General features: G+C 39.3%; 1 protein-coding gene across 5 annotated transcripts in view; it reads right to left on the bottom strand.

Moving 5' to 3' along the window:
- LOC122552612 (coiled-coil domain-containing protein 158-like) overlaps nucleotides 1-19,830 on the bottom strand; it is a 172,270-nt gene that overhangs the window by 38,850 nt on the left and 113,590 nt on the right. For all 5 annotated transcript variants that reach the window (XR_006312432.1, XM_043695369.1, XM_043695388.1 and 2 more), the window contains 3 exons: nucleotides 16,594-16,783; nucleotides 12,277-12,429; nucleotides 10,764-10,876 (listed from right to left, as the gene is read on the bottom strand). Coding sequence is in view for 4 of the 5 variants with exons in the window: in XM_043695369.1 (XP_043551304.1) it covers nucleotides 10,764-10,876; nucleotides 12,277-12,429; nucleotides 16,594-16,783 (456 nt within the window). In the remaining variant the exon portion in view is untranslated. The remainder of the gene's footprint in view (nucleotides 1-10,763; nucleotides 10,877-12,276; nucleotides 12,430-16,593; nucleotides 16,784-19,830) is intronic.

Here is a 19,830-nt window from a genome sequence, read left to right as displayed (position 1 = left end):
AATCTTGCATATGGTTCAAAGATATGCCTGAAACCTTTCCAACGTTCACACTGATTGCTCAATGACAGCGATAAGATTTCTAAAGCTAGAATAATAAAACTTTTAAAAAACAAGGTACCCGAGATGCAAGTTGGAAGGGCAATATCTAAACTTCAGTGAAATGTCTTACTGATGTATTTCTATGATGATCTTCATCAGAAATGTTGATGAATCCTTGGAATTAAAAATAGTCATGAAGTAGCACATGTACTTATTTATGAGTTAAACGCCTTCAGCAATATAAGTGTGCAGACATTTTGGCTTACTATTTCAAATGAAACAAGGTACTTTGATGGTTGGAATTTCTTTATGGGGAATAATTTATCCTCATTCTTCAAATTTGTTGATCTGAAAGCAGGGTAAATTGGAGTACTATAGAACGTCTAGGCAGGTTGCAAGTTAAATACCATTTCTTGTTACATCAAACTCCTTTACAATTTTCAACACCTCCATGAAATCATGCTTTAACTTTCTCTGTACCAAAGAGAACAATTCCAGCATTCCTTGTCTCTCTATAAAACTGGTCTCTCTTCTCTAGTATCATCCTCGCAAATCTCCTTTGCACTTTCTCGAAGACCACGATATACTTCCTGAAAATGCAGTTCACAGGATTGGCTGCAACATTTAGACCACTAAATGTAGGTGCAGACGCATGAACCTTCTCTGTACTTCTCTCAATGCCAGTATATTGTCCCTGAGATATGGGGACCAGAACTGTTCAGCTGTGGTCTGACTAATGCTTGGATAGTTTTAGTAAGACCACCTTATTTTTATACTCACTTTGAAATAGCAGCCAACATTTCATTTGGCTTCCCTATTACCTGCTGAACTCGGAAGCAAGTTTTGTGATTCCTGCACTTAGACAACTAAATCCATCTGTGCTGTCGCTTTCTAAAATCTTTCCCCATTACATAACATTCAGCTCTCCTATTGTTCCTGTCAAAGTGCAATAACCTCACATTTTCCCACTTTATTTTCTTTCTGCCATGTTTTTGCCCATTCGCTTCACCTGCTGTGTCATCCTAAGAAACAGTTGAATAAGCTTGGGTGGTTTTCTTTGGAAAGAAAGGCTGTGAAGTGATTGAAGTGTATAGGATTGAGGCGCATAGAAAGCAGTTGTTCCCCTTATTTGAAGGGTCAGTAACAGCAGAGCATAATTTTAAGGTGAAAGGCAGGATGTTTGGAGGAGATTTGAGGAAAGGTTATTCACCTGGAGGGTAGTAGGGAGCTTGAATGCAGTGCCTGGAATGGCAGTTGAGATGGGAAACCTGACAACCTTTAAAAAGTACTTGGATGTGCACTTGAAATGTCATAACATTCAAGACTAAGGGCCAGGTTTTGGAAAGTGGGATTAGTGTAAATTAAGAGTAGTTTCTTGTTGGTGAAAACGTAATGGGCTGTCTGTCCTAAAGGATTCTGTGCGTATATGATCCTCATGATTGGCTTTCCAACTATTTTTGCGTTACCTGCAAACTTGGTGAGACACATTCACTTGTGTCATCCAGCCCATTTACATATATATAAATAGCAATTAATTGAGGTCCCAGCAATGATCCCTGTGACACTCCAGTAGTTAGAGATTTCCATCCTGAAAATGGTCCCTTTATCCTAACTCTCTACCTTCTATTAGTAAGCCAATCCTCTATCCGGGCTAATGTACTACCCCTAACACTGTGGGCTCAGATTATGACTTAGCCTAATGTGTGGTACATTACCAAATGCCTTTTGGAAATACAAATTTATTATGTCTACTGGTTACCTTTTATCTATCTTGCTTGTTACTTCCTCAAAAGAAATGTAATAAACTTGTCAGACATATTTTGCCTTTCATGAAGTCATGCTAAACTCTGGTTGGTTGGACTGGAAAATGGCTAATGTAACATTCCTATTTGAAAATGGAAGGAAGCTGAAGACTGAAAATTATAGGCTGGTTAGTCTGACCTCAGTTGTTGTCAAAATTTTAAAGTGCATAATTAAAGATGAGATTGCAGAATACTTGAAAGTGTATAGTAAAATAGGATTGAGTCAGCATAGCTTCACCAAGGGGAGAACCTGCCTGACAGTCTGTCACAATTCTTTGAGGAGGTAACAAGCAAGTTTGACAAAGGAGACCCAGTATCTATTTGGATTTGGAAGGCCTTTGACAAGGTGCAACATGGAAGGCTGTCAAATAAGAGCCCATAGTGTCAGGGAGCAGGTAGTGGCATAGATAGAGGATTGGCTGACTGGCAGAAGGAAGAGAGTGTGTAAAAAGGAGATTTCTTTCAGGATGGCAGTCAGTGATTCGTGGACTGACTGCGAATCTGTAGTGGTCCATGTTGGGACCACAATTATTCACGTTATACATTGATGATTTGGACAGAGGAACTGAAGGCATTGTTTCCACTCCACTGCTAAGTTTTCAAATGATACAAAGATAGGTGGAGGGACAGGTAGTTCAGGATGTGGGGAGGCTGTAGAAGGACTTGGACGTACTAGGAGAGTGGGAAAGAAATGACAGGTGGAATACAGATGGGAAAGTGAGAGGTTATGCACGTTGGTAGGAAAAATAGAGTTGCAGACTATTTTCTAAATGAGGAAGGACTTCAAAGGTCTGAAGCAGGAAGGGACGGATGAGTTCTAGTTCCGAATTCTCTGAAGGTTAACATGTAGATTCAGTTGGCAGTTAGGAGGGAAAATGCAATTCATTTCAAGAGAGCAAAATACATGAACACAGATGTACTGTTGAGGCTGTATAAAGCTCTGGTCAGATCACATTTGAAACACTGAGAGCAGTCTTTGACCCAGTATCTAAGGACGGATGTGCTGGCGTTGGAAAGGGTCCAGAGGAGATTTACAAGAATGATTCTGGTGATGAAGAGCTTGTCACAAGGAGCGGTTGAGGACTCTGTACTTGACAGAGTTTAGAGGGCTGAGGGGAGATTTGATTGAAATGTAAAGAATACTGAAAGGCCTCGATAGAGTGTCTATGGAGAAGATGTTTCCACTAGTAGGAGAGACTTGCACTAAAGGGGACAATCTCATAGTGAAGGGATTATCCTTTAGAACTGAGATGAGGAGGATTTCTTCAGCCATAGGATGTTGAATCTGTGGAACTTAATGTTCTGCTATTATAGCATTTTTAATAAACTTCCGTCTCCTTCCTGTTTTGAATAACAGTGCTACATTGTAAGTTATCCAGACCTCTGGTACTTGCCCAGAATCTCAAAATTGTTTTTTTTTTAATAGCTTTTTATTTGTCATTTCTACCATGTACAATTGATATAGTAAAAACGAGACAGCGTTCCTCCAGGACCAAGGGTACTACACTGACAGCACAAACTACACAATCGGAAGATTATCACCAGTGTATCCACTATCTCTTCAGCTTTCCTTAAAATTCCAGGATACAATCTATTAGCTCCAGAGGATGCATCAGCCTATAGCCCATAAGTCTCCAGATAGTTATTGCATTTATTTTCTCCCCAACTTAAAACCCTTGATTGTTTAGTATTTTTGGAATGCTATTATATCTCCTAGGCATTCTGTGGCCATCAACATGATTGTAGGAAAATATGTTGCCTCCCTGGTACCTGTGTCAAGTATGTCACAGACTAACAACAGGACATTCTTTGAGGGAGGATGAACAGAACCTAGGGAGCTACAGAAAAAGTTACCAAACAAGACCAAAAACATGGTCATCTTTGGATTTCTCTTAATGTCGTGTGCAAGCAAGTACAGAAACAATAGGATAAGACAGATGAATGTGTGGCTGGAAAGATGGAGCAGTAAGAAGGGCGTTAGATTCCTGGGATTTTGGGATTGACTCTGGGGAAGACGGCATCTGTACAAGCTGGATAGGTTGCACCTAAATGGAGCTGGAATTGAGGTCCTTGCAGGACATTTGTTAGTGCTGTGAAATGGGCTGCAAATAACATGACAGGGATGTGGGAACCAAGGCAGAATATTAAAGGTGAATGTCAGGGTTCATAAAATATTTTAAGATACATTTGGCACTAGAGTAGAAAATAATAAGATAACGGGTGAAGTCGGAGGAAGGGAGAAAGAAAATATCCAAACTGATTTAACATGCAAGGCTGTGAGCTGAGGTACCAGAAGACTAGACGTCGGAAATATGGTGGCATTATTTAAGAAAGGCAGTAAGAAAAAGCCAAGGAACTATAGATGCTGAGCCTGACATGAGTGGCCGGAAGGATTTTGGTGGGGATTCAGAGGGACAGGATTTATGTGCATTTGGAAAGACAAGGACTGATTTAGACAGTCAACATGGCTTTGTGCATGGGAAATCATGTCACACTAACTTAATTGAGTTTTTTGAAGAAATAACAAAGAAGACTGATGAAGACAAAGTGGTAGTCATTGTCTAGATGAACTTCAGCAAGGCGGTCGACAAGGTCCCACATGGTAGCATGGTTAGCGAGGTTAGATCACATGGACTCTGGGGGAGCTAGCCAATTGGATACATAATTCTAATTCCAATTAAGGTAGGAGACAGAGAGTACAGACAGAGAGTACTGGCGGAAGGTTGTTTTTCGGACAGGAGGATGGGACCAGCAGTGTGCCACAAGAAGCGGTGCTGGGTCCACCATTTTTCATCATACATATAAAGAATTTGGATGTGAATTTAGGAGGTATGGCAAATAAGTTTGCAGATGACACCAAAATCGGTGGTATAGTGGACAGTGAAGAAGGTTATCTCAAAGTACAATTGGACCTTGATCAGATGCATCAATGAGTTAAGGAGTGGCAGATAGAGTTTAATTTAGATAAATGTAAGATGTTGTATTTTTGGTAAGATAAATCAGGGCTGGAATTATACACGTAATGGTAAGGCCCTGGGAGCACTGCCAAACAAAGAGACCTGGAGTGCAGGTGCATAGTTCCTTGGAAATGAAGTCATAGTAAACAGGGTGGTGAAGAAAGCATTTGGCATGCTTGCTTTTATAGGTCAGTGCATTGAGTGTCAGAGTTGGGATGTCACGTTGCATGTCATGTCATGGCATGGCATCAGGACATTGATCAGGCCACTTTTAGAATATCTATTATGGTCTCCCTGCTAAAGGAACGATGTTGCGAAACTTGACAGGGTTCAGAAAAGATTTACAAGGATGTTGTTGGGATTGGAGGGTTTGAGCTACAGGGAGAGGCTGAATAGGCTGGGGCTGTTTTCTTTGAAGCATCAGAGGCTGAGGGGTAATCTTACAGAGGTTTATAAAATCATGAGGGGCATGGAATGGATGAATAGCCAAGGTCTCTTTTCCCAGGGTAGGGAGTCCAAAGCTAGAGGGCATAGGTTTAAGGTAAGCGGGGAAAGATTTAAAAGGGACCTGAGGGGTAATTTTCTCATCTTGAAGTGAGTTGTGACGAAATGTAAAGAAAAACACAATCTCTCCTCATACAAAGATACAGGATGGGGGAGTTTTCTGAAAAGTCATGTGAATATGTGATGGAGCTAAGAGAGTTGAGGATAAGATTAAAGGCTCTGTATCTGCTTTCATTTAACATTCAAAACAAACTTGATGAACTGAGAACACAAACAGAAATGAGCAAGTATGATCTGGTAGCCACTATAGAGGCATAACTGTAGGATGGTGTGTACATGCATGGAATGAGCTGCCAGAGGAAATGTTGGAGGCAGATAAAATTACACTTTTAAAAACAGCTGGATGGGTACATAAATAGGAAGGGTTTGGGGGGAAATATGGAACAAATGCTAGCAAATGGGACTAGATCAGTTTAGGATATCTGGCCAGCCTGCACAAGTTGGACCAAAGGGTCTGTTTCCGTGCTGTATAACTCAGCGACTCTTCGTAAATGTGCGGAGCATAATGAGTAAGGTTGAGGAGTTAGATGCAGATTGCAATGTGGAATTATCATATTGTAACAGTGACGGAGATCTGGTTCAAGGAAGGGCAAGACTGGGTGTCAAATAATCCTGTTGTATAACTTCTTTTTAGTACTTGGATGAACACTTGAAATATCATAATGTTCAAGGCAATGGGCCAAGTGCTAGACCACGACTAATATAAATTTACAGTAGGTTTTGTCAGTCAAACTCAGGGCCAAGGGGCCTCTTCTGACTGATATAATTCTATGATCTCAGTTTGTCATGTTCTTCCAGGAGTAGAATGTTAATGATTTGCCAGGTTTCTCATTTTGTACTGTATATCAATTGCAGTTAGTTAGCTGCTCCTGAGGCATTTTGGCCATTCAGAAATGCTATCTTCATTACAGAATTATGAACCTACAGTATAGAACAGTAAATATTGAAGTGTGATTGAAAGTATAAATTATATCTTCAAGTGAGCACATCAGAAGTATAACAACCTCAGTGTAGCTGATTCAGATTCACTCCTTCTAAGGCTATTATGGAAGTCAGCTATATTTAACTAAATTTGAACTTCTGCCAAAAACAGTTGGCAGGAAGACTTAAAACTCTACCACAGTACACAGCTATAAATGTTTGTTGGGGAGGAATGAAAGATTTCACCAATAATCTCCATTAGATAAAATGTGAAGTATGCCATGAGTTACATCATATAGCCACTCTATTAAGTCCTCAGAAAGCAATTTGCATAATACAGAAAATAAACCAAGGTCAGCAGCTTTGGAAAGCTGTTTCTGCAGAACCTCCAAATGCTCAACTTGAAAAAAATTGTGAGGAAATGTAAAGCAAAGCACAATTTCTCCTCATGCAAAGATATAGCACTGGATGGGGAGTTTTCTGAAAGTCATGTGAATATGTGAGGAGGCTAAGAGAGTTAAGGATAACATTAAAGGCTCTGTATCTGCATTCATTTAACATTCAAAACAAACCTGATGAACTCAGAATGCAAATATAAGTGAGCAAGTATGATCTGGTAGCCACTATCGAGGCGTAGCTGCAGGATGGTATGCTTCAATACCTGAATCTTGAAGGTGCAAGACATTTAAGAATGACAAAAGAATAGAAAAGGTGGAGAGGAGGCTGTGATATATTATGATGATATTAGCACAATACAAAGGCATCACCCAAGTTATGGAAATAGCTTGGATAAAAATGGGAAATGATAAAGGCATGCCACTTTTGGGTATGATTTATAGGCCACATAACAGGAACCACATGGTAGGGCAGATCATTAACTAAGAAACAGTAATAGCTTGTGAGAAAAGCACAGTAATTATCATGGAAGATTTCATCTACATTTCGACGATAAAAGTCAGACAGGCAAAGAAAACTCAGATGAGGATTTCATTGAATGTTTTCAGGATAGCTTCTTAGAGCAGCATATTCTGGAACTGACCAGAGAGCAAGCTTTATCTGGTATTATGCAATAAGAAAGTATTTTTAAAAAATATTAATCTCATAGCGATGGTGCCCTGATAACAGCTAGAATAATATTGAAATTTATATTCAGTTTGAGAGAAAAAGGCCTGAGACTATTTCTTAAAATTTAAAGAAGAACACGAAAACTGGCTAAAGTGAATTGGAAAATTAGGTTAAAGAATAAATCTATAGTGATGCAGTGGCAGACATTTAAAATGATGTTTCAGAATATGCTGAATAGATACATTCCAACGAATAAGCTATCCATGGTTAACCACAAAGGTTAAAGGAAGTATCAAACTAAAAGTTAAAGTATTGGTAAGTGGCAGATCATAAAATTGGACTGAATTCATAAAATTGAACAGAATATATAAAACAGCTAAGATTAACTAAAAAGTTCACAAACAGGGAAAAAGTAGAGTATGACAGAAATGTAACACACTTTGTAAGAATTTTTATAAATATTGACACAAGAAAACAATTAACAAAGTGAGTACTGGTCCTATAAAGGTTGAGAGTGGAGACTGATTAATAGAAATTAATGAAATGGCGGATGAATTGAACAGGTATTTTGTATCAGTCTTCATGAAAGTGAATAAACAGTATATCCCAGAAGTAGCAATAAATAAGAAAATAGACGTAAGAGAGGAACCTGGGAAAATGACAATCATGAGGGAAGTGATACTGAGTAAATAGTTGGAGCTTTGGGCTGCCATGAGCCTGGGCCCTGATAGTTGGCTGATTATTGGGAGTAGTTTGAGGAGAAAACATACATGTGGATAAAGAGGAATCGGTGGATGTACTGTACTTAGATTTCTATAAGACTTTACATAAGATACCGCATCAAAGCTTATTGAGTAAAATAAAAGCTTATTGTGTATGGGTAGCGTACTTGCTGACAGGAAAGCAGACGTTAGGTATAAGTGTTGTTTTCACGTTGGAAAAATGCAATAAGTGGTGTGCCACAGGGACTGGCACAGGACTTCAACTGTTTCCAAGTTATATAAATTATTTAAATGAATGGACAGAAGGTATAGCTACCTAAGTTGCTGATGACAGACAGATATGTAGGAAAGTAAGTTGTGAAGAAGACGTAGGGAAGTTACAAAAATATACAGATAGATTAAGCGAGTGGGTAAAGATGTGGCAAATGTTACATTATATAGGAAAATGTGAAATTGTCCAATTTGGCAAGAAGAATAAAAAAGAAACTTATTATATAAACAGTGAGAGATTGCAGAGGTTGTGACGCAGGGGAAACTGGATGCCCTGACACATGAATTCCAAAAGATTAATTTGCAGATATGTGAAGTAATTAGAAATTCGAATAAAATATTATCGCTTTAATGAGGAATTACATTCACAAGTAGGGAGGCAATGCTTCAGTCATATACAGCACTGGTGAAGCTGCTGAAATAATCTGCACAGCATTGATTACTTCATTTAAGGAGGGATGTAAATGCATTGGGGGTAGTTCAAGAAAGGTTTACTACACTATTACCTAGAATGAGAAGTTGTTATATTAGGAAACATTAGATGAGCTAGGCTTGGATCCAGTGGAATTTAGAAGACAAAGAGGTGATTTGATTGAAGCATGAAAGTCTCTGAGGGGTCCTGACAAGGTAAATGTGAAATGCATGTTTTCTCTTTTGGGAGAGTCTAGAACTGGGGCACATATTGCCTATGTAAAACAGGATGAGGCAATTTATTTTCGTTCAAATTGTCATGAATCTTTGGAACCCTCTTCCTGAAAAGGTGGTGGAAATACAGTCCTTAAGTATTTTTCAGGCAGAGGTGAATATGTTATTATTAAGCAAAGGGGTGAGACGTTATCGGGGGAGGCAGAATGTGCATTGAGATTATAATCAAATCTGGCATATTTTATTAAATGATGAAGCAGATTTGAGGGATGGAATGGCTTACTCCTACACTAATTCATATGGTTGTAAGGTAACGAATGAAAAAGAAAGTGAATAAGGTAAAGGGGAGAATGAACAATGTGTAAGTAAACTGCTGTTGTTTTCACTGCTATTGAAAATGGTATTCTATGGAGCTTTTCTCCTTAGCAATGTTTCAAATGTGCACTACAGTAAAGGTCAGGGTGGAAGTTACAAATAGGACAGTATATCAATAATAAAGTATTGGGGAATTTCTTCAACTCCTGCAATTTCAAAAATCTGAACTCTGCACTGGGCTTTTTCTCAAAATGCAATATCGTAAGCTGATCTGTATCTCTGCTTCTTTCCTTCCATCCATCCATCCATCAACCATGTGAAGAATTTTGTTACATGTTGGGAAAGATATCATCCCACCCCTAGATGTTAGAGTTCTCGACCAGCTTCAGTGTTCGAGGGATTATAAGGATCAGAAACAGAAATTGCTGGAAAAGCTCAGCAGATCTGACAGCATATGTGGACAGAAATCAGATTAAATTTTGGGCTTTTGTTTCTGATTTACAGCATCCGCAGTTTTTCTAGTTTTTACTGTAAGGATCAGTGTTGAGGACTCCAATAGGCTGAAGCTTCACAGTAAGCTTTTCACTTGTGGAAATCCTGAGAAATCAACACAACATATGGCTATCTGTTACCCAAAGAACACATGATGTTCAATATGAGTCTGAAATTCAGAATTCAGCATTAACTGGCACTGAAGCGATTCCATAATTGATCACTTTGTTTGAAGTCGGACTCAACTTAAGTAAAGTAATAGAAAAAAACAAGCATTGGTGACAATGGACAATAGAACTTGACAAGTAAAATTTTAAAAATTGGCTAAATTTCTGCAAAAGATTATAATAATTACTTTACTGATAAAACTGTGGGCGGCACGGTGGCACAGTGGTTAGCACTGCTGCCTCACAGCGCCAGAGACCTGGGTTCAATTCCCGCCTCAGGCGACTGACTGTGTGGAGTTTGCACGTTCTCCCCGTGTCTGCGTGGGTTTCCTCCGGGTGCTCCGGTTTCCTCCCACAGTCCAAAGATGTGCAGGTCAGGTGAATTGGACATGCTAAATTGCCCGTAGTGTTAGGTAAGGGGTAAATGTAGGGGTATAGGTGGGTTACGCTTCGGCAGGTCGGTGTGGACTTGTTGGGCCGAAGGGCCTGTTTCCACACTGTAATGTAATCTAAATCTAATCTAAACTGGAAGGGATATATTTTTGTTTTGTTTGCACAAGGAAAGCCATCAAAAAATATCAGCAAACAAAGTCTCCAGCTAAAACAGATTAAGAGGATTAGAAAGCATAAGGTTAGGATGAGTCAATACAGTGCAAAGTACTAAAGGAAAAATGTTTGTTGGAGTGTGTTCCCCACTCCTGCATTAGATGTTGAGATATCATTAATTAGAGGGTGATCAATGAAATAAATTGTTTGTAATCAATAGTTTGAATAAGTTTAGAAAATTAATGAATTACTGCATACCCTTTCAGAATTCTCTAAAGCTTCTTCTAGGTACTGGATCTTGCTCTGAAGTGCATCAATTTGCCCACGCTTGGCTGTGATCTGCTTTTGCATTCCCACGGCAACTTTCATTGCTGCAGGGCACAGAATTTAACTTTTAAAATTGCATTAGGGCATGATATCGATAACAAGGCAGCAAGGGTATAACTATGGAGTAACAAATCCCTCTGGTAAATAAACAAATATGGTAGAAAAGTAGAAGAGTTCCAACAAAGTTTTACTGGTGTTCAATAGAATATTTTTCTTCAGATTCTTCAAGTATAACAGAAATCAAGGTCTCTTAATTCCTTGCCATATCTTTGGTGTAAGATTGTTGGCCTTTCTTAGAAATAGTGTAAATGACTTTTCTTCAGTCAGGTCTTACAAGGTGACTGCTATTTTCCACCAATATTATGGTACCTATTATTAAAAAAACACTTTATTCATAAAAATTCAGAAGCATAAAATTGCAAAATTTGAAATTTGAAATGAGAGGAGAAAATACTAGAAATGGAGATCACGTCAAGCTATGTCAGAAAGGGAAAAATGAGACCAGTGACCTGTCATCTGAAATCTTCGAGAGGCAAACTGACTATTGTGAATTGCAGCATTTTCTGTAATTTACTGTTCCCACTGAGCTTTTCCTCTCCGACATACATAAAGGATTGTAATTACATCTCTGTATTGTTGTATATTGCAAGAGCATTAAAATATAAAGGGATGTGGAACACTTGATGGAGTATGGTCAGATGAATGTTAGATGTCTTCTTGATATGGAAGTGCCATGTTGGACTGGGGTAGACAAAGTTAAAAATCACGTGAATTGCGCAAAGAAAAAACTACTAAAAATTTTTTTTTTCAAGATGCTCAGGTAATTTTGCTTATTTGGTTAACTAAATGCCTGAAGGAATATTACTTTAATATACATGTTGTTCAACAGTCAAAGTGCCAAATTTTAATCATATATAATTTGATTATTCCTGAACAAAAAATGCTTACTGTTGGAGTTTTCAGTTTTGCAAGCATTAGGGCAGAATGAATTCAGTGGTAGTGCCTTGACCAATCAAAATCACCTTCTAAGCCAATCAGCAGCCTTTTCTCATACAATATAACTTGTTGCTGCTTTTGAAAGTTGACATTCTTGTACCTGGCCTGATGAGTGCAAAAGCTTTGATAGCATGTCTCTGTTGATAGAGTGGATGAAGAATGAAGCTGGAAAAAGCACAGCAGGTCAAGCAGCAGCAGAGGAGAAGGGGAGTTAACATTTCAGGTCGGAACCTTTCAACAGGATTGGGGGTGAGGAGGGGGGGCTGCAAAATAAATAGAGGGAGGGAGGGAGGGAGGGGGGCTGGGGGAATGAACTGAAGTTCTCTACTGTCATGTGACTATTCATACGGAATTTTAAAAAATCACTACTGTCACACTATACAGGGTAAAAGGATATACAACTAAGTAGCTAGCATAAGTCTAAAAAGTTTGGACTGAAAATGATTACCATGGGTATCTGCTCCTTCGAGTACTTTCATCGCCTCCCTGGTTTGCTCAAGATCAGTTTGGGTTGATTTCAGCTGAGCTTTAAGTTTGTTTGTAGCCCAGTCATACTCTTCAGTTTTGCATGTGTAGGTCCTCTGCAAGTTTTCATACTCCTCTATGATCAATAAATAAAGAGTGAAATCACAACCTCAAGCAAATGGATAACACAACTCAGAGTATTCAAAAGTAATTATTTAATATATTTCACATTAACACAATGCAGAGTCAAAGCATCTCAAAACAGTAACAGATCATTTGGCCCAACGAGTACATTTTGCATATTTCTCCTGATGCGGCCTGCTCCAATAATATTTCAATATCTTTCCTATAAACAAACTGATTACCTTCTAAGACAATCTATGGATATTGTGTTGTAAGTGGCTTGTGGTAGAAAATTCCACATTCCAATTATTCTCCATGTAAATACACTTTTCTAATCTATCTTTTTAATTATTTCAAATCATGCCAAGTTCCAATGAGTGGAAGCAGTCAATGATTAGTATATCTTTGTTATCTTTCCTATGGTATAAAATACCAACTCAATTATCTCATCTTTGCTCTACTTTGCCCATTGTTTTTCATCATTCCTTCAATAGGACCCCTCTGAAATGGGATCTCGTGCAAGTTCAACAATAATGTCATGGGCAGACCTTGTCAGATGGTGTGTTTTACACCCATCCCCCTGAAAAGTCAGTGAGGGAACGCATCCCAGCAGATACCAGCTGCCAATTCCTGACATGAAAGTCAGAACTGTTACCCAGTGGCTGCAGCTGTCTGGTGCCTTCACTGAGTGCTCACCTTGGGCAGCATTCCCCTACATTTCAGGGCACATTCCATGGGCAGTGACCCCCTGCACCCTCCACCTACAGAGGTTGGCACCAGCAAAACATCAGTCCCACCATATCATCACTGCACATCTCCAACTTAATGAAAGCATCATTCAGCACTTCAATACTGCATTTTGGAACTGACTGGCATCTTACTTTCCAATGTTGCTTCCAGCTGTTTTGCAGGCAAGGGCCAGGGACCTGTTTCATCAATCAGAACATAGTGCATCTCATAGGTCTTTGCTTGCCCTCTGTGCACTCACTCACTTTACGCTTACTTGGATCATTACGAAATTTCTGCCGTGCCTTTTGCTTTCACTTGGAACTTGCAGACTCACAGGAGTTCTGTCTTACTTTGCCTTTTAGCGCAGACACAAATGCAGGCAGCTTTTCAAATTTCCCATCAATGATCCAATCTTTCCTACAATACCCACAATCTCCTACTGAATGTGTGCCACATAGTTTGTGCAACATATATCTAAATCATGCCTACCATGTAGAAGTTCAATGTAGAAGTATCCCAGTGCCCTACTAGCCAGGGGCCTCCATTTCCCAATATTGCAATCAATGGTTAAATTTCATGGCTGAAACCGCTGACTGATCACATTACTGAGGAGCTATGCCATTTCTGATATTCCTTACATCGGCTCAATAGAACAGTCAACGATAGATCTTTCATTAAATAATATCTTCCACTCAGTTTTCTGTGTCATCCTCTCGTGGTTGTAATGTTAATATTCATAATTCTCCTTGATGTAATGCACTTATTGACTGCCTCCACATCCCTTCATTCTCTACAAGTTTATCTACTTCATCTCTTAGTGGCGCTCATCCTACTTATATATTACAAGTATCCCAATAGAAAATCTTTTTATTCCACATTTTGGGAGGGACCTTTTATTAAGCTCTCCTCAACTTCTATACTCTTCATTTTGGCCTTCCTTTATTCTTTACTGCCTCAGTTTCAGATACTATTCATTGTCTTAAGAGCAATAAATCACCTGTTTAGAATTAAATCTGCTCTAAAACCTCTATTGACCCATGGAATAGAGCATGTCTTTTTATCTCCTGTTCATGTTTCCTGCTCCTGATCACTTGGCTTGTTTGCAATTTTCTCCTTCCATCTCACCTGGAGAAAAGTTCTTTTTAAATCTCATTATCCTATATTTCTTTTCCCACTCCTTTTCTTCAGTTGACCCTAACTGTATAAAATCATTGTTTCCTAAACTTTTCCCCACTTTTTTTCCCTACTTGCTTGGATTCATTAGCCACAAGTAGGTCAAGAAATGTATGCTTCTTTGAGGCAGTAATAGATGAGAAAATAAATGTATAAACATTGGCAATAAAAGTTCTCCCTTCCAGCCGCAAACATTTTTCTTATTTCAAGATATATTTTTGGGTAACAAAAATCCTCTGAAATTATTCTAATATTAATAAATATTTAGCTATATCATCTAAAGCTAAAGCTTCATTCTTAGTTTGTTATCCACTAAGTGGCAGCTCACAATATACTCTCAATAAGGTGATAGATGCATTAGCTATTCCTCAGTTCAGTCTGAAAGCATTCAGCTTGTGCTGCATATCTATTGAGATGTTTTCATGCTGCAGTGCACAGGTCATAGCTGTAATCAATACAGCTAATCCATCCCTCTTATGCTTCTTTAAAGCTTTATATCAGAAAGTTTTAACCAACAGCTGTCATTGTGCTGAAATTCTAATGATGATTCAGGTGGAGAACCATGACACGATAAAAGTAATAAAACATCATAATTTTACTTTTCAAGCTATGACCTGCTCTATAATTTTGCTTCTTACAGTGCACAGACACCGATACAATTTAGTTTGAATTCCTTTGGATGCATAATTTTTCTTTTTGTTCCCATTTTGATTTTTCGCTTGCTATGTTAACTTGCTAAAAACCATCAAATGGTATCTCATTACACAGACACTACAAGGGGCTGATTCTGCCTACATGCCTTCCCTTCCCTACTCAGTTCTCTCACCAGTAATTCCAGTTCATTCCCTTGCAAGAGTCTTGGTCCCAGCACTACTGAGGTGTACGCTGTCTTAAATAGCTTAGTTTCTAGAACAGTCCGAGCAGATTGGAAATCAGCAATATAACTGCTTTTCATGCAAAGTGAAAATATAGATTTTAAAGCTAGCCTTTGACTAGTATATATACCAGAATATGCTGGAATTAAGGAATCTTAACAATACATTAAAATTCAAATATGATCAAAGTCTGTAGTAATTTTTCAACTGGCAATTTCTCATCTGGAGTACTCCTGAAGAGTGCAGTAAAGTCGGAAAATTCGAAATGTTCCAACTGACGAACAAAGCTTAACAGTTATCCAGGATAAGTGAGAGGATTAAAAACCTACTGTAACCCCTTGGTAATTAATAAGCGGACCCCCTGACTTATCACTGACTCCCTTAACTCCTTATAGACCCATAACCCTGACAATCACATCCGACCAGAACCCCCACACAACTCAGTCCCTATTCCACTGCCACCAACCCTACTGGATTTGACACATCATCATGGCACCAGCTTAACTCCACGCCTTCCTTCAACCCAGAACCGACAAAGACGCCCCTCCACAACCAGAGACTGGTGGATTGAGTACCCCGTCCAGAAATCTCCAGCGCAAAACAACAGCCAAAGGTAATTTGGTAATTTTTAATCTGAAAAGGGGCAGAAACAGGGATTGCAAACTTAATCAGAATATTTGGGCCACTGTCACAGAATTGATTGTCTATTGGTTGGCCCGCTGGCTGTAGGTGCATCATTACCTTCAATTCTTTTTTGGCAGCAGTGATTCCACGCAGCTCAGTGCTTTCCTTTGTAGGTTATCATTTTTGGAACACCTGTTCAATGTTGATAACTTACCTGTTGAGATAGGTCCTCTTCCCACCTCAGTGTTTATAATGTAACTGTTGAGCGATTATCTCTTGAAATACATATCCCAGAAGCTACTGGGCCTAACAGAAGGTATAGCTCCTACCAGTATGTTTGCCCTGAATGCATAAATCATTTCCAATATCCATCACAGCAAAATTTGGAGAACAACAGTCACCCCTACCATATAACCTTTTAAAAGTTTTACAATACAATATGAAATTCTTAAGAAGGTGTTCTTATCACTTTAAAAAATGTGATTAAAATCCATTCTATCACTTCTCAAAATTTCCTTATTTTAACAATTATACAACATCCAATTAAGCAGTTTCTGTTCCACTTATAGCATTAGTTTGCATTATCAAACAATTCACCAACAGAACTATTTTGCAGAGAAATGTTAAGACCTCAGATTATCATCAACTTTTAAATTCACATTTATATTAACATAGAGTTTTACAGTGATGGGAAGATGAAGAGTTTAAGATATTACTGACAAAATGCAAGGAGCACGATCAATATCCCAAAACCTTGTTGGCAGACTATCTCATACCTTTCAATTCAGCCATTTGATTCTGGATGAGATTTAATTCATTTGCAAGCACTTCCTTTTCCTGTAACAAATCTCTCAATTCAGACATTTGCTGAGTTGCAGAATTTACTAACTTAATTTTCTCCTTTTCCAACTCAGAGAGATGTGCCTTTAGTTCTTGCATTTGTGATTCTTTGTGATCCAATTCAGTCTAACAGAAAACAAAGTTATTCGCACAAAATTAAATTATTATAAGGTGACAACTCAAGAGTGCACATGTATAAATACACTTCTACCTATAGACGACTACTCTAAAAACAGCACATCAGCCTACATACCATACCTCCATTTACTTGATACTTGTATCAACCTTGTTTATAAGCAAATTTATGCTAATCAAAACAAAGTTCCTGAAAATAACTCACCCAGTCACTCAGAAACAAACTGTTGTAATAATAATGACAATTTCACCAATATGTTACAATTGCAGTGATCTGCACAGGGATTTCTCAGAAAACAGTGCATCAGAAACAGATTGCAAAGGTTTAAAGGAAATGGGAACCTCTGGTAAGTAGTTGAGGGTAAGGTTTAGTTTAACTTTTTGAATTTACCTTGGAACTTTAAATACTCTTGTTCGTCCATGTTCTTTTGCTACTTGCTTGCTGTTATATTACCTCTAACTCTTTCCACAGCTCCCCCCGACCCCACTGTCTGTAGCCATTGCCCAGTTACCTTCTCCATTACTTCATTTGATGATCCCAACCTTAGATTTTACCCTGGTTCTCTGTCCAGACAGTTTGCTTCCAGTCCCCCTGCACCATTTTCCAACCTAACTAAATTTCTGCAAGGGATAAAATATTCTCTCAAAACTTCTCATTAGCTCTAAATTTTAGTTCTGCCTATTGACGAGAATGGTTTTCTACGTGCTCCTCCCTCAGTTGGACTGTCCAATTTCCTTTATAACCCAACTGTGACAGCAAGGTCAATACTTTCTTTTCCTGTATATTCCTTTCAATATGCTACAAACCACTATCAGCTTCTTATTTTCATTTTTCTCCCCAGCTTTATCTATTCCTCTCCATATTTTTATTTCAATACTTGCATATCTGATACATCCCCATTTATTTCTAGACAATTCAATCTTTTTTTAAATTCACTTGTGGGATCTGGGCATCGTTGCCCAGCATTTATTGCCTAGTTGCCCTAGAGAAGGTGGTGGTGAGCTGCCTTCTTGAACTGCTGCAGTCCACTTGCTGTAGGTTGACCCCCAGTGTCCTTAGGGAGGAAACGCTAGGATTTTCACCCAGCAATAGTGAAGGAGTGACAATATATTTCCAAGTCAGAATAGTGAGTAGCTTGGAGGAGAACCACAGGTGGTTGCATTCCCATGTATCTGCTGCCCTTGTCCTTCTAGATGGAAGTGGTGTGGGTTTAGAAGGTGCTGTCGAAGGATCTCTGGTGAATTTATGCAGTGAACCTTGTAGTTAGGACATACTGCTGCTACCAAGAGTCAGTGATAGGGGGAGTGCATGTGGTGCCAACCAAGCAGGCTGCTTTGTCCTGAATAATATCAAGCTTCTTGAATGTTGTTGGTGTTGCATCCATCCAGACAAGTGGGAAGCATTCCATAACACTCCTGACTTGTATGTTGTAGATGGTAGAGAAGTCAGGTTTTTTTTCAGCAGTACTCCTAGTCTCTGAGCTGGTCTAGTAGCCACTGTGTTTATGCAGTGAGTCCAGTTGAGTTTCTGGTCAATGGTAACCCCAAGGATGTAGATAGTGGGGGATTCAGTGATAGTAACACCATTGAGTGTCGAGAGGAAATGGTTAGATTATCTGTTATTGCAGATAGACTTTGTCGGGCATTTGTGTGACACAAATATTATTTGTTACTTATCAGCCAAAACCTGGATATTATCCAAATCTTGTTGGATTTGAACATAGACTGTTTCACTATCTGAGGAGTTGTGAATGGTGTCGAAGATTGTGCAATCGTTGACGAACATCCCCACTTCTGACTTTATGAAGGTCCTTGATGAAGCAACTGAAAATGGTTGTGCCCAGAACACTACCCTGAGGAACTCCTGAAATGTTTCTGGGACAGCTGAACCAAACAACCCCACCGCCCTGTGGCTGAGACTTTAACTCCCCCTCCCATTCCACCAAAGACATGCTGGTCCTGGGGCCTCCTCCACCACCAAACACTAATCACCTGACACCTGGAGGAGGAACGCTTCATCTTCCGCCTTGGGACCATCCAACCACATGGCATCAATGTGGATTTCACCAGTTTCTTAATTTCCCCTCCCCCCACCTTATCCCAGGTCCAACACTCCAACCCGGCACCGCCTTCTTGAACCAGCTACCTTCCCACCAGACCCAACCACACCTCCCCACCCCATTTATCTCTCAGCCCCTTTAGGCCACTAGCCTCATTCCTGGCGAAGAGCTTATGCTCGAAACGTCGATTCTCCTGCTCCTCAGATGCTGACTGACAGGCTGTGCTTTTCCAGCATCACACATCTTTCAATGTGCCCAATATAACTCCAACCTGCAGAACGTTTGCCCTCTGATACCCATTAATTCCTGTTTTGGTATGACTCCTTGATGCTACACTCTGTCAAATGCAGCCTTGATGACAAGGGCTGTTACCCGCACCTCACCTCTAGAATTGAACTCTTTTGTCCATGCTTGAACCAAGGCTGCAATGAGGTCAGGAGCTAAGAGCTCACGGTGGAACCCAAACTAGGTGTCACTGAATGAGTTATCGCTGAGTAGGTGCTGCTTGATAGCACTGTTGATGACATTTTCCATCACGTGACTGATGAGAGAGAAGACTGATGGTGCGGGAATTAGCCAGTTTGGATTTGTTCTACCTTTTGCGTACAGGACAGACCTGGGCAAATATCCAAATTTGTCAAGTGAATGCTAATGCTATAACTGTACTTGAAGAGCTTGGCTAGGGCAGCAGCAAGTTCTGGAGCACAATTCTTCAGTACTATTCTGGAATGTTATCAGGGTCCATAGCCTTTGCAGTTACCAGTGCGTCCAACCGTTTCTTGATATTACATGGACTGTATCGAATTGGCTAAAGATCGGTATCCGTAATTTATTTCTATTAAATACATTTTTTGCATTTAATTATTCTAAATGGCAAAATTTACCTCTTCATTGGTACAATGTTCCAAGGCACTTATCAGCTATCTTTAGCATCCACCATATAACTGTACATTTTCAAAACGTTTGCTCTTTCAGTTT

The sequence above is a fragment of the Chiloscyllium plagiosum genome, chromosome 1 (genome assembly GCF_004010195.1).
Source record: "Chiloscyllium plagiosum isolate BGI_BamShark_2017 chromosome 1, ASM401019v2, whole genome shotgun sequence".
Lineage (NCBI taxonomy): Eukaryota > Metazoa > Chordata > Chondrichthyes > Orectolobiformes > Hemiscylliidae > Chiloscyllium > Chiloscyllium plagiosum.
This window is presented reverse-complemented; position numbering and strand designations above follow the sequence as displayed.